Genomic DNA, 27,941 nt, shown 5'->3' on the forward strand with positions numbered 1-27,941 from the left:
TCCAGCCGTTAGCTCTTTCATTCAGCTGTGCACTACCTCCTGTTTATCTCTTTTTGCTATGCCTTAATGCTTTCTTTAGTTTCAAATTATGACCCCATTTCATATCATTTTAGTTCTTTGAATTCATATTTTTGGGGCTCAAACAAGGATAATGAAAAGAAACATTTATTTACACTTTGTACATATCGATTCCATCAAGTGATAGAAGGCCTACACATCAGTATAATCATAATATATGCGAACTTCTGATCTTCTGACACTTTGCAGTGATCTGATGCTTTCACTCCTGGTTCTGATATTTGATTTTTTGAACAGCCTTCTTGAAAATGACCTACACATGAAAAAGTAAATTATTGGATCCAGGCACACATTACACGCAGACAAGAAAAGTGTCATTTCTTTGCAGTAATAGAGGATTTTATGTGCAGATTCATCTAAAAGCCTGTCTAAGTGACTAAAAGTAAAAGGAATTCTGCACAAGTGATATGGTAGAAAGCAGGTAAAAAACACAGCCACAACTACCCTGATGCTCTGGTTATGTTTTCGCTTTCGGCTTGACTGACTTATGAATTGCCTGCTGGATTTGTGGATATACCTGGATATGGCTATGTAACATCCGATTAGAATCACCAGCACAGCCACAAACAAGCAGCTGTTCACATAGGTGACTGCCTTATGCCATTTGACCCCCAAAGGACTTTTAAGTTTCACGCAGTCATGGATATTGTCCTCTGTTGGTTGAGTATTTGTTAGGATGATATTTGGCAAAGACAAAACAGCCATGATCACCCAAACACAAACAGATAAAACCTTCGTAAAGGTTATGCTATACATCCGAGAGTCCCCAAATGGCTTGACCACCTTCAGATAGCGATCAATGCTTATCAGCCCAAGGAACACAATGGAAGTATACATGTTTGCATAAAACAAAACTGAAGTATATCTGCAGAGAATAAACTTGAAGTACCAAGGTCCAAATCCTGCATCGTGGACTATTCGAAATGGAAATGTCAGCGTCATTATGAGGTCTGCAACTACTATGTTTTTGAGATAGAATATGAAGCTGGTTTTATTCCTAATGTGGAAGAAGATCCACACTGCTAAACCATTCAGCAAGATGCTTGCCACAAATATAATGAGATAAAGCACCGGCAAGACAATTGTGTCAAATTCATTGTGAAGGGTGGTGTTCTTTCCTGGTCCATCGCTCCTGTTGCCTGAATTGTGACTCTCTTGGCCATGCAGCTCGTTATCTGTAGGAGAATTGGGGAGATGGGACTTCAGTGCTCGGCAAGCGTGCCCACAGGCCACTAGGCTCCCTTACAGACCCAACTTTTTGTTATATCAGGTGAACTTAAAGATGTCATCAATGATTTAAAGAGTAAAGTTAGTACATTGTTAATGTTTTGAGTGGCCAAAGAATTGGTGACCTCTTCTTACTCCCCTGCCTCCCTCGTATCAGGACCCTTGAGTAAAATGTCCCATTTCTGATTCTCTACACCAGCCTTTTGAAAATAAACATACCATTGTAAATTATCCTGATACTTCCACATTTGATATCATTACAAATATAATCAACAAAATGTGTACAGAAAATTGAAATTTTCTATAACAAGAAAATAAAATAGCCAGCACGTGTTTCTGTATATTCTTTGGCACTCTCTTTGAATATATCTTCTCCTCCAATCATGGCTGCCACATAAATCAAATGCTCATAACCCATTTCACTGATTATATGGTGCAGTGATATGGTGTAGGTCACAAGCTGTTTAATCATTAAGAATTAAGGTGTAAAACTAGTGGGTCATTTTGAATTTTTTGCCTATGACTTTCTTACAGTACTTTTAAGATATTTTAGGGACCACTGATAGGAATAGAAAGGAAATGTCTTGGCATTTTTGTAAATAAAAAGAAAATCTGTCTTCTAAAGTGAACAAAGAAAGTCCTGGATAGGTGTAGCTCTGACTTGATGATTCTCTGAAATTCTCTGAAATCTGTTTTCACCTTAGTAGAATTTAAGTTTTAGGCTAGTGTGAAGTTACTGCTGATTATTATAAATATTTATACATTGTCTGGTAAATTTTTTATTAAAATGCATTTGTATAGTCAAGAATATCCACAAATATGTTTTTGTATGGTCCAGTGAGAAATGCTGATTTTGTTTTCTCATTCATGCTACGTTTTGCAATTTTACAGTTTATTGCCAAGGAGGACAACTTGCTAAAAATAATTGCATCCTGGCATATTTTTCTTGTTTACAAGGCTAGGTTATACAAATTGCATTTATTATAGGAATTTTTCAACCTTTTTTAGAATTTTTAGTTTCTGTTGTTAAAGACCTATACCATATCACTGCATCATATAATCAGTGAAATGGGTTATAAGCATTTGACTTATGTGGCAGCCATGGAAATGAGCCTCTCATGTCTCCTACTGTGGGGAGCATGACAGACAGGCAACTCCTGCTGTGGATCCACTACCACATGCCTGCGGCTGCCATGCTTCCCATGGACTGCTCCCAGCCTATAACTGAGCATGGCAGGGATACCAGGACATACCTGTTTTTTCAAGAGAGGGGTTTCTCTGACAAAAGACTTTGACCAGAGGAGTACTTACCAGTCTTCAAACCTTTTATTTGAGCTTTCTTCAAACCACACTGTTCCTACTCAACCTTTCTTCCTTCTTTCTCCCACAAGTGGTTGGAAGGCTGTGCCAGCCTTCTGCTTGTCCCCATTTTCCTTGGTAGCCATTTTCCCCAATAAATCTCTTGACCCTTTAAGCACATTTTATCGTCATTATTTTTGGAGAACCTGAACTAATGGAATTAATTTATAAATTCAACTTTTGGATGTAAGTTTAGAAGGAAGGTCATTTCTGAATTTTTTACTTCCGTCTAATTAATATTTACTATAGTTATAACTATGTTTTGGAATGGTTTTGTTATAGAGATAACACCATGAATTTAAGTCCTCCCTGCCCTGCACACAGGCAGTTTAGTATCTGTTTTGGTTCCCTTCTTTGAGGAGAGAAACAGAAAAGTTTTGATGATTAAAATCCAAAAACAGATTTCTGAATTGCTGCTTGACATCTAAGTGCAGGCTTTTCTTAGGTAACCTTGTCCTCTTCCTAATTCTTTCCCTTTTATTCCTTGCTATGAGTGTTTTTAAAAACTGGTTTCCCTGGCCCAACTATCCTAACACAGGCTAGTAATTTATATCTGGACTAGCCTGTTATGAGACCCATAGTATTACTAAGCTTTACAAGTTAAAATGCCTGATTCAGCAGCCATCTATATTACTGCTGCCACTTTCTAATATTTCCTTGTACAGTATCATTCAAGCCTATTTTGATTTAATGATATGTTATAGTCTTGGTTGTTTTTGCATCATAAGATCCAAATCAGTATCAGTGACATTAGGAGCTTCTTAAGATGTGTGGCTTTAACTGAGTTAAGATGTCTGCTTGAATTAATTTACCCAATTAAACTATTAGCAGTCACTTTCATCTAACCTAGGATAGAACCCTTAGGGAAACAGAGAGAGGACTTGTGAGTTTACATCAGAATAAAGAGTCCAGTTGAGGAACACAGCCTGAAAAGGAGCAGCCATGTCATATCCTGCAGTGATGGCTGTGCCTTGTAACAATGACTTATGAATTGTTTTCCAAAATCATTTTAAGTACAGATATAAATAGTTCATGAGCTACAGCATACATTGCAGGGAATATTTCAACTGCTGGTGTTGGCTCCCTGGAGATCTGCTGTGCATGTCTATTGTAGAGTGCAAGAACCCCTACTTCACAGTGTTGCTTAGGGATTGCCTATCAGTTCAGTATATCATAATATTTTAAAGTTTAATTATATGAACACACATTCTTATTAAATAAAGCTTTATAAGTTAAAATGATTTGCCTAACAATTATAGTTATTATGAGAGTCTCAAATCAGAACATCAAAAAAGGTTGTGTGTGTGTGTGTGTGTGTGTGTGTGTGTGTGTGTGTGTGTATTTGTAAATTAAAAAGATCAAGTAGGATTGGCCTCTTTCCACAGTGGTTACTGAACTGTTGTGGCTTTGAGACAGTCCAGTGTTGAACTTCTTGACTGTGCAACCTCATGGTATTTGCTTCCTTAGTTTATGTATAGGATTAACATTTAAGACTATAGGACTTCTTAATGATAAAGGCCTAGGACTGGTTATTACCTCATTCACAAATTACACATTTGCAGCGCAGCTCAAACAAGTCAGTGGTTAAAGCCTGTTATGGGTTATTTGGTGAAACAATATGGTAGTAGAGACAAAAAATGATTTCTAAGAAGCAGATGAGCCATTGCTCAACTGGTTGCTCTGGAAGTCTCAAAATTTAACTTTGAGAGTTTCATGTGATTAATTTGTTTTTTAGAATTAAGTCTATATCATATTCTTTTTTGCCAGCTATGCCCATCATTTATTCGCTTCTCTATTATTGCCACAAATATTTCTAAAACTTACGAGTGTACTCAGAAGCATTTCTCTATATGATGTTTTTGCTCAGGAACGTTGACCACTAAAAGTAAATGACTTTCTTCACACAGGCAGTTTTTTTCCTGTTGTTCTTCCCTGCCAGTAATGAACTTTGCCAAGTTAGGGAGCTCTTTAATTGACAGTAGCTTGGTGATTCATTTAAGAAAAATTGCAAGCAGTGTAAAGGCTATTTTCTCACAATGTGTGCTTGCAATGTTGGATATTATCAAACATGATTTCCCCATCCCTTCTTTACTAGGGGGGTATTCCCTGGATTGTGTAGTGCAGGGCTTGACACAGTGATAATTGAGCGTAAAACTTCCTTTGTTATTCTCTCCCACTCTCACTCCAGTTCCTTTTAAATTAACAAGTGCAGTGACATAAGAACTCAATTTACTAGTTCCATAGCAAATTATTTTGTGCCATGTGTGAGGGTGTATCTGTGTATATGTTTGGGACATAAGGGGACCGTGGCTGTCTTTGCAGGGGGAACAAGTTTGTGTATGTGTGTGTGCAGGAGTAAGTGTGTGTATTGGTGGAAGGCTTGGGCTTTGTAGCCAGATATATCACAAACCACGTGTGGCTTTAAAAATTTAAATTAAGCATAATTTAAAAAATTAATTTCCTCAGTAATACTAGCTATGTTCAAATTTCCCAATAACCACAAATGGCTACTGGATTGACCAGTGCGGATACAGGGAATTTTCATCAATGCAGAAAGTTCTATTTGACAATGCTGGTTTAGGCTGTTAATAACTGTAAAATGGAACACATAGTTATCTTGCTGGATCTTCTGAGAGATAAATGCATTGTAAACATTATTTTGAGTACAGTATCTAGTACTTAGTAGGTGTTCATTCTACAATGTAAAGCTTAATTGTCAATTATTATATTAATAGAGTCACACTGTGAATGAGGAAAGAGTGGGGAAGAATCTGCCACTTTTGCCTTTGGTGAAGCGACATCATTGCTCACTAGGATGTGTCATTTGGCACAAAATGTGAAAGTATCAACATATGTCATTGCTCTACCTGCCAGGTGGGAATTAAATAATAAAAAGCATTCAAATTATAGGGTGTCACTACCACAGCTGCCTAGGTATGATCATTTTCTTTTTTTTTTTTTGATATGGAGTCTTGCTCTGTCATCCAGGCTGGAGTGCAGTGGTGCGATCTTGTCTCACTGCAACCTCTGCCTGCCGGGTTCAAGCAATTCTTGTGCCTCAGCCTCCCGAGTAGCTGGGACTACAGACATGCGCCACCATACCTGGCTAATTTTTTATATTTAGGTATGATTATTTTCTAAACAGTTACCCAGTAGATTAGGTAGATGTTGTCTCTGGCCTCTTGGGGAACCTTGTGAACCTTGGTTTAGACTATTAAATCTGGAAAGTAATATGTATTTTAGTTTGTGTTTAAAAATATTCCACAAATATTAATTTAATCCTACTTGTCATTTTAGAGATGTCTAGATGAAACAAAGTGTAAAACGAAATGATAGCAAGCTGCATTTATCTCAGCAATGCCATCCTGCATGTTTGTTGTTTTATACCTAAGGAAACGCGTAGCTAAATACTGGTTTATTTTGTTGATTGGTTCTCTGACCATTAAACTCCCCAAATTGCCACACAGCATAAATAATATTCATTGATAAAGTAAGATTTTCTTTGCATCTTTTCTGATGGCTTACTTGGTAATTTTGCAAGTGTCCAATTGAGCCCCATTCTTCAGTTGTGATACACTGTAAGCAAAGATGCGTGTCAGGAAACACTTGGGGATGACCGAGGCGTGGGTTCGGCATAGGTTATTCCTGGTTTGATTTCTAGAGAGAGAAAGAAAAATGGACGAAAAATCATTTGGGAAGGAATTTGAACATACAACATTTTGGTCTTTTCAGTTAAAGAAATTGCTTCACGATTGAGAAAGCATGTGTCCTTTGCATATGAACACCTGGGCCACACAAGAGTTGCCCTCTTTCATAATTCCCTTCTGGGAATTATGTCTGGTGGGTGACTTTGGCTACATACCTTAACTTTTCTGAGCTTTACATGCTTCACCACATCTTAATAAAGATTAGCTGAGACCCTGTGTGCTTGTGATGTTGGATATTATCAAGTATGATTTCCCCCACCCCTTCCCCTGCACCTGGGTCTGTTCTCTGTTCTCTGGCTTCCATCCAGTATTGACCATAGAAAACAGAAATCCTGGGAACTGTTCTGGAAAGTGCAGCTGAAATAAAATGTGCTTATGGAACAGTTTACTGTTAGGGGAAGTCACACTGTTTCTCATGAAATAAAACCATGTGGGACTTTCATGTCCCATCACTGATGTTGCTTAAAGAGACCCCAAATAACCTCATTCTGTCCAAGAACAAAGCAAACTTGTGGCTGGTGTGAGCAGTTACTTTTGTCTCTGCAAATGTGCTGAGACAGCAGGGAAAGGGCACGTGGAAGGCAGGAGTATGTGTAAGAGTTCACAGTAAGTGGAGAGGCACTTATTATTTCTTTTTATGTTCCTGTGTGTGTCCTTCTCTTCTGTTTGCAAATATCACATGTAGCTAAGGTACTTGATTTGGTGGGAGACAGAAAAAATGATTTTGAATTTTTCAATGATTCTCTCCACCCAAAATCCACTCTTTTGATAGTTTAGACAGTCTATCCACACCTCACCTTGAACAGCTTCAGTATGTGGTACACAGCAGCATTTAGAAGGTGTTTTTTGGTTAATGGAGCATAGGCAATGATTAAGGTTCTTAGAGTCCCTCTTTTTTGGGTGTCAGCATTATCTTATTTTTAATGTAAGTCAAAGAGGTAAAACTCTGCTTTCTTTTTGTTTATTAAAGCTTACTGGGGAGAATGACTGAAGCATTTAATTTTCTAGACTTTATAATAATCTTTGGATTTCAGTAAGCTTAAAAAGTTTGAATCCAGTTTCTCAAAAAAAACATTTTGAGGAAATTACCTGATAAACACATTTTTAGTTTTATGTTTCTGTGTTCCCAAGTTGTATGGTTGTCCTTTTCAGATGGCTTCATGTATACCTTACTCACTGCAACTGACAGTTGCAGTAAGAGAGAGAGAGAGAGCAGACAGTTGACCAATAAGGTGGACATAGAAGAGACTGGGAGAAAATATTTGCATGTTACATTTCTGATAAAGGATTTCTATTTAGAATATGCAAAGAACTATTACAGCTTATTAATAAGAAGAACACAACCCAATTAAAAAAGGTCAAAAGATTTGTCTAGACATTTCACCAAGAGCACATGGAAAGACACTGAACATCATTGGTCAGTAGGGAAATTCAAATGAGAACCACAGTGTCATACCATCTGGCATCTACCAGAATGGCTGTGTCTGAAAAAGACAGTAACAAGTGCTGCTGAGGGTGTAGAAAAATAGGACCCCTCATACACTGCGGTAAGAATTTAAAACAGCCACTCTGGAACAAGTTTGGCAGTTTCTTAAAAAGTTAAAACTAAATGTATGATATGATCTAGTAGTTCTACGTCTAGGTATCTAGCCAAGAGAAATGAAAACATATGCCCATGCAAAGACTTGTATGCGATTGTTTATAATAGCGTTATTCATGACAGTTAAAAACAGAAAGAAGCCAAGTGCCAACTGGAGAGCAGATGAGTAAACTGTGGTATAGGAATAGGATGGAATAGTTCCCAATGAAAAGAAATGAAATACAGCTATTGTATAGATGAACCTCAAAAATGTTTTGCATGAGAAAAAGCCAGACACAAAAGATTACATAGCCTTTAGGTGAAATGTCCAGAACAGGCAAATCTGTAGAGGCGGAAAGTAGATGAGTGTCGCTGGTGTTAGGGGTGGAGTGGAGGGTATGAGAGATCCTACTGGTGTGATGAAAACTGGATAGTGGTCATGGTTGTGCAGATCTTCAAATTTACTAAACATAATTGTATAAATAAAATAATTGTATACTTGAAATGGATGAGAACTGTGTTACATATACATTATGTCTCAATAAAGTTAATAACTAAAGAGCACAGATGAAAGAAAAGGAATAAAACAGGCTACTGCCAATAATGGATGAGTTTTAAAACCCATGGAAAACATATCTAAAAAGTACATTCTCTAATCCTTTGAGAAGACAGTGAAATGCAGAGTACATTTAGCAAAAGTTCCACCTTTTCAAGCAGGTGGGGGGGTCACTGTTATGTAAGTGATTTATAGGATTCATTTATGAGTCCCTTTTGGAATTGGATCCATAATCTACTGGATGTGGCTGATAATTTGTGCTTTTGGGTGATCCATATTCCCATTTTCTTAATAATTCCTGTTGAAAGAAAAATCAGGATTTTACTTCATTCAGACATGATCCTTGGGTTTTCTAAAATCAAATTTGTTATCTCCGTTTAGGAAATATGTTTTATTGTCCTCTATTGGCTTCTGAGAGTTTCAAAAATAAATAAATAAATAAATATGTTCCAGAAAAAGAAAAAATAATATACTGTGTTGGCACAATATCTATATGGTATCATTATTGTAATATCGAAGGTTCAGGCAAATGTTCAGTTATGTTTTCACTTATTTTGGAAAATTGGATTACATCAATAAATTCACCAGGAAAAATAACATGACTCAAATATAAAAAAAAAAAAAAAGAAAAACAATATTTCCATATAAGCCTTTGAATGCCTTTAATTTACTTTTAATGCCTTTATTTTTTAATAAAAATGAAAACAAAAAAAAAGAGAGAGTTTCTTCCTTTTTCATCTCCTTTACTGCCTTCTCTAAATGAAGTCCTCCCTCTAAATTCAGGTCACAGGCCCTCATTGTTCTGTTTCTTTTTCTCTGGAGAACCCGTGTCTACACCGATGCATGGACTTCATCTCTGCAATGGCACCATAGTCTCTCTCTCACTTTCCCTAAACTCCAGCTTATTGTTGACATTGGAGTGTGTTGTATGTCTGTGTTGTCAAACTTAGCATATCTAAACTTTACCTGTTTTTCCTTTTTTCAAAAGAAACTTTTTCTTTTATTCTATCTATGAATATTTGCTTTATCTGTTGGTCAGTAGAGTTTAAAAGCTCAGTACTCTATTTGATGCTTCTCTCTTTCTTGCCTCTCAGGTAGCTAGCCACTTATTTCTTTCTATTTATTTCGATATTTCTATTTCTTATGTTATACCTCTCCTTTGCTTCTGCCTGCTTGCTACCCAACAGTCCTCTTCTGGATGGAGGTGCTCCACTGTCCTTCCCCTCTGGTCAATCTGCTTCTTGCTTCATTCCTCTTAAATAAATCTCTTTTGCTTTTTGCTGCCAGATTCATCTTTCTAAATCACCCATGTAGTCATGTCTTTCTTTTGCTCTTTAATCCTGTGTTACTGTATGGTAGGCAATTCTTGAATTATAATTACTAACTAAAGATAAGGAGTTATTTTTGTACTGTTAAAGATCATGAAATGTGGAAGTCAGAACATGCTAGATTCTGGTAACTAAGAGCTCACAACAGACTTTGGAGATATCTGCTTGCCCCATAATCTTTTGAGTCATGGGAACAACAATACCTACTTTCTGGCATCTGGCATCCCTCCTTCTTGTGGTTAAATTGAATATACATTTGCAAATTAAGTGCTTTATAAATGCTAGTTTCTGCTGTTATTTCCATTAACCTTGACCTCAATTAAGTTCAAGATCATGTTCCTCTTATTGGAACTCTCTGGTTTAACCAAACTGCAGACTCAGCGATATGCCTGAGTTTAGTTCTCTGCTTTTCTTCATACCTATTCCTGCCCTGTGAATGGCCTCCTTTCTCCCTTGTCTCCCTACCTTGGAAATCTCTACTTCTTCTCCAACCATAACCTGATCTCTTTCATAACCTCATTTACTAAGAGTCTGCTCGTATTTCAGACCCTGGGATTTATAAAAATGAGAAAGGTACATTTCTGTCCTCAAGTTGAAAATCTAGTTGAGAATCCAGAAGTAAACAGACCATTTCAATATTGAATGAGAGATTTGGGATGCTGTGAAGGTACAGAGGTGTACCCAAACTGAGGAGAGAAGCAAGGATTAGAGAGGTTCCATGGCAACTATGATGCCCAAGTTGTGGCAGGTTTGCCCAAGGTCTAATCAGAAAGGAACACATGGAAATGCTGAGTGCAGCCAAAGATAAGGTATAATAATCTACTGGGGAACTGGTGATGGTATGTAGAGATGGAGAAATATGACAAATGTGAGGCATCTTAAAGAATTTGTGGCTGAATGATGCTGGTGAAAAGGGTTAGAAGAGTGTTGGAGGCCTCCCAGGTATTTGGCTATAGATTTTAGTCTCTTTCGCTGATGTAGGACCTATGAAAGGACAAGCAAGTATTGGGATGGGTGGAGTTTAGTTTTGGATTAGTTGATTTCATGATGCTTGTGGAGATGTCTACTGGATGATTAAAGAGACAGGTCTGGAGCCTGGAGAGGTGCTCCTGGCTGGTGATGTCAATCTAAGGCCAACAGAAAATCAGTGATAGAAAAGCTGTGGGAATGGATGAGATTGTCCAAGATGAAACTGCACAGTTGGCCATGCATGGTGGCTCACGCCTGTAATCTCAGCACTTTGGGATGCCATGGTGGGCAGATTACCTGAGGTCAGGAGTTTGAGACCAGCCTGGCCAACATGGTGAAACCCCATCTTTGCTAAAAATAGAAAAATTAGCTGAGTGACATAGCATGCGCCTGTAATCCCAGCTACTTGGCAGGCTGAGGTAGGAGAATCGCTTGAACCCAGGAGTCGGAGGTTGCAGTGAGCTGAGATGGCACCATTGCACTCCAACCTGGATGACAGAATGAGACTGTCCCAGTAAACAAATAGAAAACTAAAAGTACACAGTAGAGTGAGAATAGCAGAGAGCTAATGTAGACTTTTTAATGCCGCAGTCTTGGGGCGCGGGGAGTACCTAAAGGAAAGGCCAGAGAGTTGGGAGGATTACCGAAAAAGAATAATGTCATGTGAACCAAAAAGAGAGTTTGAGAAATGAGGAATTGTGACTAGTTTTATCCTGTGGGGGAAGTCAAGTGACATAGGACAGCAAAGTGCCATTGGATGGGACTCAGCAACAAAAAGGCCATTGTTCATCTTTGCCAGTGCTCCATGTGCTGGGGGGCCTGGGGTGTTTTGAGGTGAGAAGCCTAATGACAGAGCTTTAGTAACAACTGTAAGGTGAGGAAGTGGAGGCAGCAATCTCAGACAACTCTTTCAAAAAAAGAACATGCCTGTGACGGGAAGGAGACAGAGAAGGTGGGAGGTAGAGATAGATAAAGGTTTGATGGAGTGTTTTCTTAAGCATATCATTTAATGTCTGGCATTTAAAAATTTTCCCAGCTTGGATTTAAAAAAAAATCCTGCCTTGACCTGTAGTCAAGTATGGCAGCACCATGGTGGAGTGCAAAGAGCGAGGGTTTGGCTCTCTGATTCTCTGGATTACAACCCCAGCTCTGTTCCTTTTAGCTTCTAATCCTCCATTTCTGCATATATAAAATGGGTATGATAACTCGTCCATTATAGGATGACTGTGAGGTACAATGATTAATATTTACAAAGCAGCCTGTGTACTTGCACAGGGTGGGGCTGAAGTCGTTTCAGTCCCCACTGTATATCATAGGTACACAGTTGAATTTATTTAGTGCTTTGTAGGTTGGACAAGGGGATTGAGGAGGGTGAATGCTTGCACCTTGTTTATGCTGAGATGGCTGTGTGGCTGGTAGCCTCAGCTGACCTCTCAGGAGTCATTTGACTGATACTTTTGCTCCAAGAGCTTGCCCTTCCTTTAAGTTGTCTCAAAGCCTCACCTGCCTGCTGTCTTTCTGAGCAATCAGCGCCTCAGCTTCCGGGCCCCCTGTGTGCTTTTACTGCAGTGGCTCTGAATTGTCTGCATGTCCCAGCACTTGGAGGGTGTTGCAAGGAAGATTGCTTCAGCGGTAGTAAAGGACTCCGTTCCAGGACCTGGATCCTGGGTGGGAATCCTGCCCTGCCACCTACTGCTCCTTCAGCTGAGAGCTGATGAAACCACTCAAGAATGTGATGTTTGTGGTAGGCCCAGGTTTCACAGGCATTCCTGAGGTTAGATGGTATCGCTGCTTAGAGATCTGTTTTTTTCCAGCCACCCATTGATACTGTCCTTTGGCTATTTTACTAACCATGTTTCTTTGTTGTTGGTTGTAAGCTATTCTTTCAAAATGAGGGTGGTGGAAAAGGATTAACATGTTCTCAATTTCTCCTTGCTTTTAGACCCTAAACTTGGTGGTTGATATCTCAAGCAATCTTCAGAGCAACCCTAGGACCTAGATATATTTCCACCCACCCCCCTCTCCCGGGTAGGAAGATACAAGATTCAGACAGTTTAATTAACTTTCCCTGACTCACATCATGAGTAATGGGTAGAGCTGGGATTCATATCGAATCTAGTACAAACTGAAATTGCAGTTCTGTCTATTATACTCCTGTGAAATAAAAATGAAGAATGATTCTGGCGGTTTATTTTAGAGGACAGGAAGTGGGAGGAGGGCAGTATTGGGCAGAGGTAGGAGTTTGTTTTCCCCATCAAGCTTGTGAAGGAACTGCTAATCTTCCAAACTAAAGGTCTAGTTTTATTTGGCCTGAACCATGTTGACAACATCAGGAAATGTCACATAAAAATCCAGATTTGGATCCCATCTTGAAAGATGAAAAGATGTGCCAACATCCAGCATGACCAGTCCAGCAGTATGAGTTGCCCCTTCCTGATGGAGAAGTGAGCTCTCTCCAGTTCTCCGGCTCACAGCATTCTCCTTGACATCCCTGGGCTGCCTCTTTGGGGAGCATTACCTGTTGGGTCCCACAGCCACTTGATTTTGCAACCCTGATTCTGCTTATCATTTAATCTTACATGGCTATACTTAACCTCCATAGATCCCCAATTGTTCTACTTTGATTATAAATTATTTTTCTCTTCTTCTGTCTCTCCTCCCTGCAAATGCCTGATTTTTCTTGTATTACTGGCCATCAGTTAGCCTTTCTTTTCAAATGTTTTTCTTATACCTCTGAGCAACCCAGAAAAAGTAGTGACAGGAGGTCATGTTGTTTAATTCACACCTGAGAATGAATTAATTGTCATAGTTGAGCTTTTCTCTGTGCCACCCCTCTACTGGGGCCTTTAAGTGAAAACCCTACTGATTGTGTGATAAAACTGCTTTTGATGGGGAAAAACTGAGATTTCTGGTGTCAAGAAAAGCTTCCCAGTAGTGGAGTAGGGACTTGACCCCAGTTGTGTTGGATGCCCAAACCTTTGTTCTCTCTCCCTAGAAGGGCTATGGGAGGACAACATCCGGGACTACTGAACAGCTACTTTGGGCACCCAGCCTTGTGGTCCACACACAGCCAGCCTGCTGTTGCAGTTCACTGGATTGGATCTCGGTGTGGGTGTGGAGTCATTTGTACTATGCCGGGGAAACTCCCTCCGCAGGCAGAGCCGGCTGGTGTGCCCTGCCATGCCATAGCAATGCTTTAACTCTCCCTGGGCTTTATCTCTCTTGTTATTGCCCTCTGATCAGGATCTTGAAAGATAAATGCCAGTTAAATGCTGGCTCCCTACATGCAGTTGCTCATGATTAATTGTTTTTACTTAGTGTTTGGGAAATGGTGGTTCTGAAATGACAGAGTTGTAATATCAATACCTTTCCTATTTGTCCTCCACTCTCCAGTTTTCCCTCTGAAAGCTCACATCTGAAATTGTAAGAATTTGAGATATGAAGGTTTGTTTTGTCACTTTACTTCTGAGAAGCTATACTGAACTGTTGGATTATATAGAGATATTTTTGTAGTTCCTGCACTTTTGTGTTGAAGATATAATCGTCACAAAATCCATCTGATAGAAAGTTTCTGTTGAAAGATACAGGATATCTACTATTTTGGTATCACCTATTATCTAAGAATCTTTCTCAGTTTAAACCTGACTTTATATGTATGTGTTTTTGTAAATTTATGTGTATTTTTCATGCTAAGATTATAGCTCTGCCAAAGGCCTGGGGAAAGAGGCAGGTTACCTCACTGGTTATGAGTTACATTTTTTGCAATGGAATTAGGTCACTTTATTCATAGTACATTTCATAAATGCATGCATGCATGGAGCTAGTCTTCCAAAGGTGTTGGAATGCAAAGCACAGCAACCCTTCATTCAGGTTTTTCAGGTGCTACACTGATGTTCTCTTCTCATAGTTTTGCTTGATACATGTAGCTTACAATTAGGACTACTTTGGTTAACAATATAGACATTTTTTTTTTCAGGTGACCTCAGGTCACCTGTGTGACCTAACTTTATATAATACTTTACACCTAACTCGCTTTGTGTGTGTGTGTGTGTGTGTGTGTGTGTGTGTGTGTGTGTATTTAGAGGGGATGGGGGGTTGATGTAAACTCCCTAAGTTGTAAAGTTATTGTAAACTCCCTTTTATAACCTTAACCTCAAACTTGACTATTCTCTCTGGACAAGTGAGGGAACTGAGCAAGATACAACAACCTGCCTAATAGTACACAGATGGTGAGAGGCAAAGCCAGGAAATGAACCCAGAACAGGCTGCTTCTGTGGTGTTGCTTTGCTGACCTAGTAGAGTGTCAGAAGTAGCTTCTCTGGTAGAAAGTGTTCTAGACTGAGATTCCCTAACCAGTGCAAAGTATCCTAGACCTGGATTCAGTAGGCAGGTGTTAAATTTTTTTTCGTTGCTGTTTTGGGAGACGGAGTCTCATCCTGTCTCTCAGGCTGGAGTGCAGTGGCGCAATCTCGGTTTACTACAACCTCCGCCTCCCAGGTTCAAACTATTCTGCTGCCTCAGCCTCCCAGGTAGCTGGGACTACAGGTGCATGCCACCCAGCTAATTTTTTGTATTTTTAGTGGAGATGGCATTTCGCTGTGTTAGCCGTGATGCTCTTGATCTCCTGACCTCGTGATCTGCTCGCCTTGGCCTGTCAAAGTGCTGGGATTACAGGTGTGAGCCACTGCGCCAAGTTAAGTTTTGACCAACAATATCTTTGACTCTGTGACCCGGAATAAAGTATTGTATCTCACAGAGCTTGAGCCTCCTTATGTGTGAAACAGGGAGAATAACAAATACTTGACCTACTTTCCAAGGGTGCTGTGTTAATCTGGTAAGAGAACATATGCTAAGTCAATTTTATATTGTAAGTGCAATAGTAATATAAAGGTATAATTCATGGCAAATATACTTTCCTTAAACAGTAAATGCTTTTCTTAAACAGAAAATAAAAATGTGTTTTAACTTAGTAAGTCATAAAATTGAAGTAAAATTCCTACTCACATTACTATGTGGCTATCGTGAGTCAGATCAGGAGGTCTGTATCACATTACTATGTGGTTATTGTGCGTAATAAGAATTTTGCTCAAATTTTACAACTTACTGAGCTGAAACATGTATTTTTATTTTCTGTTTAAGCAAAGTATAATTTCCACGTAGGTAACTTCTGGATCATTTATGTAAGAGGCTGGTCTGGTTAGGGACTACAGTCCCAGTAGCCAGCATAGTGGTTTTAAATGAATATGTTCTAAACTAAATACATTTCAAGTGACTTCTGCCCCTTAGAAATATTCTTAGAATTCAAGACTCCAGGTAAAGTCTCTAGTTGTTTGATTACCATTTACTAGCCTATTAAAAGATGCAGAATACTTTTCATAAGTTCGTGTAGATGCTGTTTCTTGTTTTGGAATAGCATCTTGTGGCTTAAGCATTATACTTAAGAGTTATAATTATTCTTCATGGCAGTGGTGGTGGTGTCACCTTGATATATTTTTTTTAAACAATGCCTCTTAAACTAATAGGAATATTTGAATTAAAATAATATTCTCTGGCTTGATTTATAAAGGTGATAACTTCCCTACTAGGAGAAATAGTAACCTATATAATTGTATTATCTTAAGATTTCCCATATGCATTTTCTTGCTGTTTGCATTTCTTTGCTTGATGTCCTCGTCTGTTGCAGTCCTTACTGGCTTACTGTCTTGTACAGGATACAACTCAGGCTCCTTTGCAGGTGATGAGGACCTCCTGACCTGACCTGTATACCTGCCTACTTTATAGCTCCCATGCTCCTGCCCCAGGCCCTTCTTACCTTGCATGCATTTTATCCTGGGAATCTCTTCTCCCCCTTGTCTGCTAAGCTGCCTATACCACCTTCAGGTCTAATTCATCTGTCTCCTCTTCTCAAAGCCTTCCATGTTATCCCCATGTGCCACGTGAGTGCTCCTCAGCCCTATGGCTTCCCATACCTCTAGCTGTTGTATTCTGTTTTTGTTGTTTGCTTGACTGCCAGAGTGTCCTTGCATCCTTTTGTCTTCAGGGTCTAGCAGAGTACCTGCAGGCACAGAGTCAGAGTTCAAAAATACCTTTGACTTACTATTTGGCTGTGATGGAATTTGGCCCCCTCTCTGACCTAATTTCATTTTGGCAGCCATATGTCAGGTTTTTTTGTTTTTTTTTTTTTTTTTTTTTAAACGAACATTTTGTTTTCTGCCTTCTGAAGTGAAAGGGTACAACCCAGGGAGGGTAGAGACAAGAGTAAGAATTGGCAGTTGACCTGTGTAAGGCATGGCTGAAGACCAGGAAGAAGGTCTGATCAAATCAGCTAATCAAACGCTGGGCCTGCTGACGTTTCCCAACAGCTCACTGTAAAGTCGAGGAAGCTAAAGTGGAGGGCTACAAATCACATGCCAGCAGCAGCCCCATAGGTTGTGTCAGTGAGGAAAATGAGCCAGGTATAAGAAGAAACAACAATACCAGTATGCTAATAAAAGATGGCTAGTTTTCTAACGCTTGTAAAATTTTCATAATTAGAATAAAGTACACTGGGAGAAGGAAGCAGAAAGGTTTCCTTAGAACAATTATGAAGAAACAGCAGTAAGATGAAAATATTTAAAGTGAGCCACATGCCTGGACCCCATTACATTGTCTCATCCTGCTCCTATAAAATGGCTTTGCCTGAATTGAGCTTTGAGTTGGTGTATTCAAGCATTCAACCCTTTTCACTGTGCCTACTCTTTGTGTGTTCAGTACTACATTGGTTCTTTATGTTAAGATTCATGGGAGATTTTCTAGTTTACATATTAAGAATGGTGTTCCTGTAGGCCAGCTGTGAATTTATCAGCATGAAATCATTATGCTTTCTTGTTTTCCTGTTGGAGTTGAGATCCACCTTAAGGCCCAACAGTATCACATAGGGATGAATGCATTTGGTGAACTAATTTCTCGTATGGTTTTTAATTTCCCACCATTCTTATTCCCAAGCCTCATTTGTTTAAATTTAAAGTTCATTTGAATTAACTTCATGTAAAATACTTCATTTTTGTTGTTGTTGTTGGAACCAGGAAGATTATAAATAAATAAAATAATTATATGAATACATTGGAAGAAGAGCTTAGTTGGCATGAAGTTAATCAGGTTCTGATTGACAGAAGAGGAAAGGGAGGCAGCATGGGAAATGTGCCATCTCCAGATAGGAGCTGGGGTGGGTAAAAACATTAAGGGTAGAGATGTTTGGCTGTGCCACCCTGGCTGTGAGACACTTACGTCGCTGAGAGCATCTTCTAGTATGGGGAAGCCATCAGAGCAAGAAGTAGTGTACCATGGCATTTATATTTCAGGTGCCTGCAATTTTGAGCACACAAACTGAGTTCCACACTGGCCAATTATTTAGTGCCTGTCTTATTTGCAATTTCATATGGGCTGTAAACTGGATATAAACAGACCATGCTAGGATCCAGCATGACTTTGTGAAGGATTGGGTACATATTAGCATTTCTGGGTCTTAGGATGAAAAATAGAGATAATAATTGAGGTATTGTACTGTTGGCTCTAGGCATAGAATGAATAGTTTTTAAAATTATATATATATATATTTAAAACTGTGTATGTGTGTATGTGTATGTACATATATATATATATATAGTGTTGTTGTTTATAACATGAAATTAGAATGAATGTTTTAGGGTAAAGGGAATATTGATATTTAAGAGATATTATAATTTTACTTTTCTAGCAGCCATTATGACTTATGCTGACACATTGATGTAGTAGTTACCTTTTAGATATTGGCAGTTGACCTGTGTAAGGCATGGCTGAGAACCACGTATTTGCTATTCTTCTATTAATTGGTTTTGCTATACATAATATAAGCATATACCGTTTTGACCTAGTGCAAGCCATTATCCTCTAAAAGTTTTCATTTTTTAGGTTTTTAAAATGCCTGGGTGAGACAACTAGAATACAATTGTAGTGGTGATATTTAAGAATTGCATATTACTGTGAGCCACACTCTACCTCATCATTATATGTAGCACTATTTTCTGTGTAAACATATCCAGTAAACAATTTTAGGCTGTGTGCCACCGGTGGCTCATGCCTGCCATCGCAGCACTTTGGGAGGCTAAGGTGGGTGGATCACAAAGTCAGGAGTTTAAGACCAGCCTGATCAGCATGATGAAACTTCATTTCTGCCAAAAATACAAAAATTAGCTGAACGTGGTGGTGTGCACCTGTAATCCCAGCTACTCAGGAGGCACTCCAGCCTGGGTGACAGAGCGAGACTCTATCTCAAAACAAAACAACAACAACAAAAATTAATTTTGCAGTTTTTCCAATTTGTCTTGGAGCCAATTTATCTAAAAAGTTTTAAAAGGCTCAGTGATTTATTTTCAGTTTTATTTATAATTTTTGGATCTAGCAGGTCTGAGGAGGAACAAGTTTGGACAGGTAGGTCATCCACCCCCCAAAAGAGTATAACAAATCCTCAATTGGCTACAATCTAGAGGCAACAGATATTTATACATTGTTTTTTTGGATCTCTCTTATCAGTTCTCAGCCTGAGAGCCACAGAGCTTAGTACTCTATTATGTGCAAACAGTCCAAGTATTCTGTTAACATTTTTCTTTCTTTAACTAGATCATAAGCTCCTTTAGTGCAGGGACCTCAGATCATTTTGTTTCTGCTGCCCTTTTGGTATACTGGCCTCTGCTTTGGAGGCATTCCGAATCTTGATATATTCAGTAAAGTGTACTCTCTAAACTCAAGGACTTGGAAAACAAAGTTTCACTGTGTTCTGTGTCCTCCAGAGAGTTGCTCTGGTGGTCGAGAGCCAGGAATATCTTCAACCTGGGAGCCTGTTCAGGCTACAGGGCAAAACCCTTCTCTGGGAGCTTGAGAAGTCTAAGTGTCTATCATGTTAGGTACAACAACAGCAAAAGAGCTCAGCAAATGCTGGCTAGTATTATTCTATGCCCGGGATTGTTCTAAATTATCTGTGTATACTGTAATTTATTAAAAGGACTTTGGATTCACATTACAGATTTGCCACTTACTTGGGCAAGTTATCCAAGCCCTCTTTGCCTGTTTCTTCTTCTGTAAAACAGTCCTCATAAGATTCTTTTGAATGAGGAATTACCACAGCATAGACCTTTTATTCAAACTTGGCATGTAATAATAACTCAGTAGTAACTCAGTTGCTTGAGTGGGTAGTAAGAATTAGTACTCGAATTTTTCAGATGAAAAAAACCTGAAGCTTAGAGAGAACGCTTGGAATACAGTATACTTGGGCTGTTGGCACATATTATTTGTTCTTTGAGCAGATACATGCTGTCTGTTGCTCAGTGCTAGAGCTTGCCCTCATTAACACCACTAATGAGGGTCAGGGCCTGGATTTGAACAGAACATAAGTTCATCTCAGAGCTGTGCTGCTAACTACTGCTCTGCTACTGCCTGCACAAAAACTTGGTATTCTGTGCTGATTAGCATCTTGAGGTCTCCTTTGGGAAAACTAGCAAGTAAAATAGCTCCAACTTGATTGCAGGGGATCACGCACCCAACATGGTCATTTATCTGCTGTAGTCTGTACTGTGGTACTAGTGTATGGTAAATATACAATAAATCTGTATCATTTTACATATGAAACTACCCACAAAAAGAGATAACAGCAAATAGAACATAGTTGACTGTAGACAGTGGTTCAAGGTCAGAGCTCTGCTCCCTACTGGTATGCTCGTCAAGCCTCAGTTTTCTCAGCTGTAAAAGTGGATAATAGTAATTTATACCATATGGTTTTCTGAGTTAAAAAACAAGTATGATAAAATATGCAGTAATCTTGTCACATATTAAGCTATCAGCATATGCTAATTATTATTGTTTTAGTATTAAGAATAGAAGGACAGTTTGTGCCATACAGATCCTAGATCCTATCTTGTACATTAGAAAAGGTCATTTAAGGAGTTTTGCTCTTCTTTTAACATGATGGAAATGATTAGAAATTATTTTATAGGGCGGGCGCGTTGGCTCACGCCTGTAATCCCAGCACTTTGGGAGGCCGAGGTGGGCGGTTCACGAGGTCAAGAGATCGAGACCATCCTGGCCAACATGGTGAAACCCCATCTCTACTAAAAATACAAAAATTAGCCGGGTGTGGTGGCGCGTGCCTGTGGTCCCAGCTACTCGGGAGGCTGAGGAGGAAAAATTGCTTGAGCCCAGGAGGCGGAGGTTGCAGTGAGCCAAGATTGTGCCACTGCACTCCAGCCTGGCAACAGAGCAAGACTCTGTCTCAAAAAAAAAAAAAAAAAAAACAGGAAAAAAAAAATTACTGTTTGAGAGAAACTATAGAACCAATGATACGAATGACTTAATGTCATGACTTAGACTAAATGGAACTTAATCAGTGCTTTTCCTGTATTTTAGTGTAATATTTTTTATATTTGGCCAGTAAGAAAGTTAATGAAACAAAATATGCTAATTAGGTATAGGATAGAGGACAAATATTCTATTCTGCCTGTGTTTGCCATATAAGGAGGTAGAGGGTTTGGAAATCTTTGTAAGGTCAGAAAGAACCTGTCTTTCACCACTGGCCTGAAGCAGAAGATGTGAGGGGTGGTACATCTCATCTAGTTTTTAACAGCAGGGTCACATCACATTTGCTTTTACTCTTGCCTCTTTGCTTTAGGTCGTTATGAGTATAAGAACTGCAGCTGGCCCTTGTATTAATATTTATATTAATGCAAAACTTTCCAACAAGGTAGAAAGAGCAAATTGATCTTCCTATATTCATCTCCATCTTGCAGAGGAAGAATCTGAGACCTAGAGAAGTAGAAATTTGATTAACACCATGTAGCTGGTTAGGGGCAGAATTGGGAAAGACGTAGCTTGTGGCTCTACCCTGTTTCTTCTCAAGCATACCTGTGTGCTTGGTCCAAGCCTTAGGTTCTTTGATTACCAACCCCAGCATCTCAGCATATCACCTGGATCGTGGGAATCTAGAGATATAAGGGACCTCTAATGACCATCTGATCTAATCCCCACATTTTACCTGTGAGGGAGGGAAATGAGCTCCTGAGGGATTCAGAGACTTGCCTAAATCACACTGATAATATTTGGTACAATCAGCCCTTAAACCCAGGTCATTTTCCTGTGAGTCCTGGGCTTTCTACTTTAAACCCAAACTACTCCCTCATACCTGTGTAGAGAACATCTACCCTGGAGACTGGGGGATGCTTCCAGGGAGGTGACTTTACCTAGATTTCACCTCACTTCTGTCCTGTCTTCACAACCCTACCCTTTATTGGGCTTTTAGGGATTTTCATGGGTTTTCCTGGTTTTTCTTATTTTAAGAGCATACAAAGAACTAATAGCCATTGTCGTCTCCTCTAAATTTTCTGTGGCATTTTCTCAGAGTAAAGAACTAAGCATGAAATATCTTTTTTTTTTTTTTTTTTTTTTTGTTACTGTTCTTAAATGGAGTCAAATGCCAGGATATTAAGGAAGAAAAGCAGGCAGACTCTGAAGAGCACAAACAGCACAGCTCTAAATAAGAACATTCCTTTTAACTTAGTCTTCCTTTTCCCACCCACATGTCTGAATGCAGTAAACCTCTTCACATGTTGTCTCTGGTTAGGGCATTTTCTCAGTGTCTTCATGAAATAGTGAGGATTTACTGGCTGGATGCTTTCTTTCTATAGGCTGTATCTTTAAATAACGAAATTCACCCATCTATCTGCTCTTCTAGGCCCTTGTCCTTAACCCACATATACCTGCAACACTTTTCAAGTAGATGTCAGAGACAAGAGTCTGAGGACGAGATGTTGCTTAAGGACTAAGAGAACATGCCTCTTTGATCACTGACTTCATGGAGACAGTTAATCTCAATTGGCTGAAATAATAAATATCAACAGGGTGTCTGGCTTTTTCTTCCTCCCAATATGTATTCCCCCAATATGAATATAACAAATATATAGAACCAGATTTGTTGCTGTTCATATTGCTTGTAAATTGGAGAACAGTTATGAAAGAATACTCTTGTTAAAATGTTAATATAGCTAACATAAAAGCAGATTCAACTTGAGAATGTGATGTAAAATTCTTTAGCAGATAAATCTTAAAATCAGGAATCAAAAAGTCACTCTACTTTAGGCTCATCTATCTTTTAAAAGTCCTTGTTAAAATTTAAAAGAAGTAAGATCTCCGTGCTTGCTTCTTGTTTTCCTCAATGCAGTGAAAACTTCCCCAACAGTTTGAATGTGGAACAAAACTAAGCTGTTCCTAACCTGTTTGTCAGTCACTGGGCAGTTTTCTCCGTGCCTTTCCTGACGTGTTTCAACACGATGTCTCCAGGGATCAGAATGAGGATTGCCCTGTTCTTTGTGGTACAATGAAAAGACAGATTTTTTTTTTATCAAAATGAGGCAATTGGGAAAGAGAAAAATCTTTTTTTTTTTGGTCTCACTCTTTTTTTTAAAAAAATTCAGATAAACGATTATGAAACAAATTTAAGTGTTGGGTCCTGGGAAACAATTATAAGAGACTTTGGCTTTTACTCATACTATAATAAAGTAAATGTGATAAAAAAAAAAAAAGTACTAAATAGAAGTGATTGCCAAAACATTGTTTCTCCTTTTGAAGACACAATATGTAGTTTATGTTTCTGCCTGCCTGAGCTGGAAACAGTTGAAGCTTCGTGGCTCACAGTGGTGCCTCGTATCTTATTGTCAGCATTCTAATTTCTACTTTTTCTTCAAACCTCAGAGTTAAGCAGAAATATGATTACAGTTTTAATCATTGCTGTGTCCTATCAACCATGGCTTTAAGAAAATAAAAAATTTTTCACTTACCTTTCATTGTGGTGGCTGGCTGTCCATTCACCTCATATGGTGCCTTCAAGTTGAAACAGGCTTCTTGTCTCTACTTAAGAATAAGCTTTGAAACTAAGGTCGGCAGGGAAGTGGATTTTCTGGTAAAGCATAAAAACTACATTTTCTCCCCAACCAGACAAAGTCGGTATCTCCCCTACCCCTTTAGAGATTGTCCTGTGGGGCACCCTTTCAAATTCTCCTGCCCAGCAACTACTGGAACAACTTGCTCTCTTGCTAATGTTAATGACTCACAACCAAGAGTAGGTGAGATTTGTCGACTGGGGAAGAGTATTTCCTGAACCTGCAGGAATCAGATGGTGATTCACCTGAAGGAAACACAGAGGGCTGGAGCTTAGACGGCCAGAAGTCTGCTTAAGGAGTGGGGGATGAAGTCTCAGGTTGAGGCCTACTAACTCATCAGATCCAATCTTTAGGTCCTTTTTTTTGTTTATTTCCCGGCTTCCTATTGCTATCTAGAAAACATATATTGGTAGCTTTCCTGCAGATTAAATTGTGGATTAAAAGGAATAAGAATATGCTTTATTTCTTTGAAAATATTATTCTACATATTATTAAAAGACTAAAATTAAAATGTGTTTATTGTTGTAATTGATAACTTTGGAAACCTGTAGTCTTATTCATGAAACTAATGAAATCTATAGATATATACAATGACGAATATTCAAAATATGTTAAATTATTCAGGGCTGGATTCACTGACTCCTTTGAATGCTGACCTTTAACATAAAACAATTTGTTTTATTGCTTTAAAAAAGCATCCAACAATGATAAATTTATATAATCAGATCACTTTTTTTTTTTTTTTTTTTTTTGAGATGGAGTCTGAAACTGTTGCCTGGGCTGGCGTGCAGTGGCACAATACTGGCTCTCTGCAACCTCCACCTCCCGGGTTCAAGCGATTCTCTGCCTCAGCCTCCTGAGTAGCTAGGATTACAGGTGCCCATCACCATCCCCAGCTAACCTTTTGTATTTTTAGTAGAGATGGGTTTGACTATGTTAGCCAGGCCGGTCTTGAACTCCTGACCTCATAATTCGCCCTCCTTGGCCTCTCAAAGTGTTGGGATTACAGCCATAAGCCACTGCGCCCATCCACTTTTACTTATTTGTAAATAATTTTCGTGCTTTCAGATAAGAATCTCAAAGATGCTGATATTTTCTTGAATGCAGCATTAAAGTTTTTAAAAAATAACATTTCATCAAATGGAATCAAAACTCGTTATCATGGATGAAGATAAATGAAAATAATCAAAGATGAAAACTTTTTTGAAGTTAGTAAATCTTTAATAGGTATTACTTAGTGTTTGCTTATGCCTTCTTAAGGAAATAATGTGTACATACTAGTTGGTTTTCCTTGTGTTTTTACAGAAAAACAAATGAGTGTTTAAGTTAAAGATCAAGAGTTGAGTGTCAGAATTATATTTCTTATATTATTTTTTTCTAAGTTAAACCAAATGTATGTTTAACTTAAACATCAAGAATTGGGTATCAAAATTATATTTTTTGTATTATCTTTTCCTATCTGCTTCCTAACCATACAAAAACAGATACCCACAATTTTAATTTTTTTTTAAATTATTCTGCTTTGGGTGGATTAAGTGTGTTATGGATAAGTAGCTAGTCCCAGGGAAGGTGTTTGAATAATAACTTAATAATGGCCCAATCTTATAAGAATTTGCAGATTTACAAACAATCTTTCATTTAGGTTTGACTCTCTCTGTGCTAGTTGTACTTCCCCATGGATTTCACTTTTAGCATTTGAATCCAGTTTCTTTTCTTTTTCTTTTTTTTTTTTGAAGCCAGTTTGTTACATTTTGAGTAAAAGAGTTATGCTATGCAGACTTTAGTTTGGGACACTTGTCCTTCTTATGTTGAACTTTTTGCCATTTTTCATTAGGATTCACAAATTATAAATGAGGTACTGCTCATAATTTGACATTTTATTGCCAGAACAACTAACCGTCAAGTACTAAAAACATCAAAGGAAAAAAGCCTCTCTTGTGGCCCCCTTTAAAAGTATGTTGAGCAAAGAACTTTGCTGCAAGTTCTGAGGATTATCACCCCACATTTCCAGTGATGTTTATAAAATCATAGAAGGGAGCTTATTCTGACAGATATTTGACAGGCTTCTGTTATAAGAATAAAGCCCTTTTAAAAAAAGGGAGGGGCCTACTGTGAAAGGGTTACTATAGACCCTTCTAAGTGTGAAGAAGGACCTGTGAAATTTTCCAGCATAATGAAGCATCTTTAACTTTGTGTGTGATGGTTTTAAGTAGGAAATAAGGTGATGTCCCTTCACTGCAGTAGGTGGCCCCTTTTTCTCCTCAGGTGGGCTCGGATAGAATGCGCTTTTTCCTTTCTCAATACCTCTGTAAGCAACATGTCCCGGGACAGTAGCATAACAGCTAGCTTGGTGTGTTTCAGTGTTTTGTTGGCTGGCAGTGCAAATTTAGTATAGTAATGAAAAGTTAACGTGAGACAGCCTTTATGCTTTAGTCTGAAAGTATATTATGCCAGTCTCAAGTCGGGACTTGTGAAAGCTAGTCTTATTTAACATTCAAAAAGGGAAATTATACATGTTTAGTCATGAAAAAAATGTAACACTTTGATGAAAAGAGCAGCTAACAGCCAGCCCATAACTTTATTACTATTCACATAATCGAGAGGTAAACCTACATAATTTTTTTCCTGCTGGCTTTTATAGCAAGTGTCACATTTCATAAAAGCTCCAGGGATCTTTATAGCAGTAATTTCCTTTACACTTCATTGGAAAATCTTGTTAGTTGTGGGGCACTCTTTTAATAGTTTTGTTTAGCCATTACAAACCTCGAATTTATTTTAAATACAGAGCATCTTGGGTGTGTGTGTGTGTGTGTGTGTGTGTGTGTGTGTCTGTCTGTCTGCCTGCCACCACAAAACTTTAAAAAATTTTGTTTTTAAAATAGGGTGATTTTTTTCCTTCTAACATTATTTTTAAAGAAACTAATCCTATGAACAAATTGAAAGAATTTTTCAACTAGATTTCATCTAGATTTATAAATTGTTACTGTTTTCACATATACTCTTCCCCAGCCCGACACACCTGATTTTGGGGGGATGTATTTGAAGTTACCATCGTTGGGACAAATATATCACCCTTAACCGCTTCAACATATTATATGTTTCCCAAGAACAAGGATATTCTCTTATGTAATCACAATATTATTATCAGTCAAGAGATTAACATTAAAACAATATTTTAAAATACTTAGCCTGCATTAAAATTTTGACAATTTCCCAATATTTTAGAAATTTTTTTGATGTGAAATTCTTTAATGAGCACACACTGAATTCAGTTTTACTGTCTTGTTAGAATCTTTTATTCTTTAGAAAGTTCCTCTTTTTTACTTTTTCTTTAATCTCCTTGGTTTTTGAAAATTGGTTCATTCTGTGTTTGCTAGGTCCCTCCTGTGGGACATGTAGCAAGGGGATACTTAAATGTTTCTGAGACAATTTGGACATATTAGCCCAAAGTCTGCATTGGAGTTTGAAATTTTGAAGTAAAATAAGAGTATCTATAATCTTGTTTTTGGACATAGGCCTGGTTCATATATTACTGATTGCAAAGTTGATAGAACCAAACTCACTTTTTCTTTGGGATATAGGTTGACTCAATTGACTTCTCTTGACCTCAGGGTCTGTAAAATGGAGAGTCTTGGTTTAGTCACAGAAATTCAAATGAGAATTCCCTCAATCTTTATGATTCTTCAAAATATATTCTTAAAGAGACAAGGCGCTCAAGGGAAAGAGTGTCACATCTTTGAAGAAATTAAAATGCGGTAAGATTACTCAGAAGCCTTTCTCAGTCCTGAAATGAACTCTTTAATCTGAATTCTCATTTTTTTTGGCACGAGACATTGGGCAAATGTATTACCAAGGCTTACCTTGGTCTTCTAGTGGTTTCTCCATGGCACGTGACTTTTTCCTCCCTTCGGCTTTTCTGCATTGGTGTGGACCTAGGGACAGTGTTTCCTCCCATTGTTGGTAGGCATAGTATTTATGTTGTAATCTCATTTTTCTCTATCACTAATGTCAGATGTATCTGTTTCTTCTTCAAGGAAAATGCACATATACAGGGCATCATAGTCCTTTATAGGACACTAACTCATTATTACAAAACAGAGACAAGCAGGGATCTAATTGCAACATAGCTCAAGGTGATCTCTCTTGAATGCCCATGTTGGTGTTTTCCATGTCGCTGAACACACAACAAGAATTATA

The 27,941-nt window shown here is 38.4% G+C and overlaps 2 protein-coding genes across 6 annotated transcripts in view; one reads left to right on the forward strand and one right to left on the reverse strand.

The window, feature by feature from the left end:
- On the reverse strand, window positions 1-27,699 carry GPR87 (G protein-coupled receptor 87). Its single transcript, XM_064378922.1, has 5 exons — window positions 27,605-27,699; window positions 6,190-6,321; window positions 2,653-2,773; window positions 1,636-1,765; window positions 1-1,319 (listed from the first exon to the last, which is right to left on the reverse strand). Exons 1-5 carry the CDS (start codon window positions 27,697-27,699, stop codon window positions 211-213), a joined length of 1,587 nt encoding a protein of 528 aa, XP_064234992.1. The 3' UTR covers window positions 1-210.
- Window positions 1-27,941, forward strand: part of MED12L (mediator complex subunit 12L) — a 366,898-nt gene that overhangs the window by 222,480 nt on the left and 116,477 nt on the right. The gene's annotated exons all lie outside the window — the stretch shown is intronic.

Source organism: Aotus nancymaae, unplaced genomic scaffold (assembly GCF_030222135.1).
Source record: "Aotus nancymaae isolate 86718 unplaced genomic scaffold, 86718_ANA_hifiasm-v0.15.2.pri h1tg000019l, whole genome shotgun sequence".
Lineage (NCBI taxonomy): Eukaryota > Metazoa > Chordata > Mammalia > Primates > Aotidae > Aotus > Aotus nancymaae.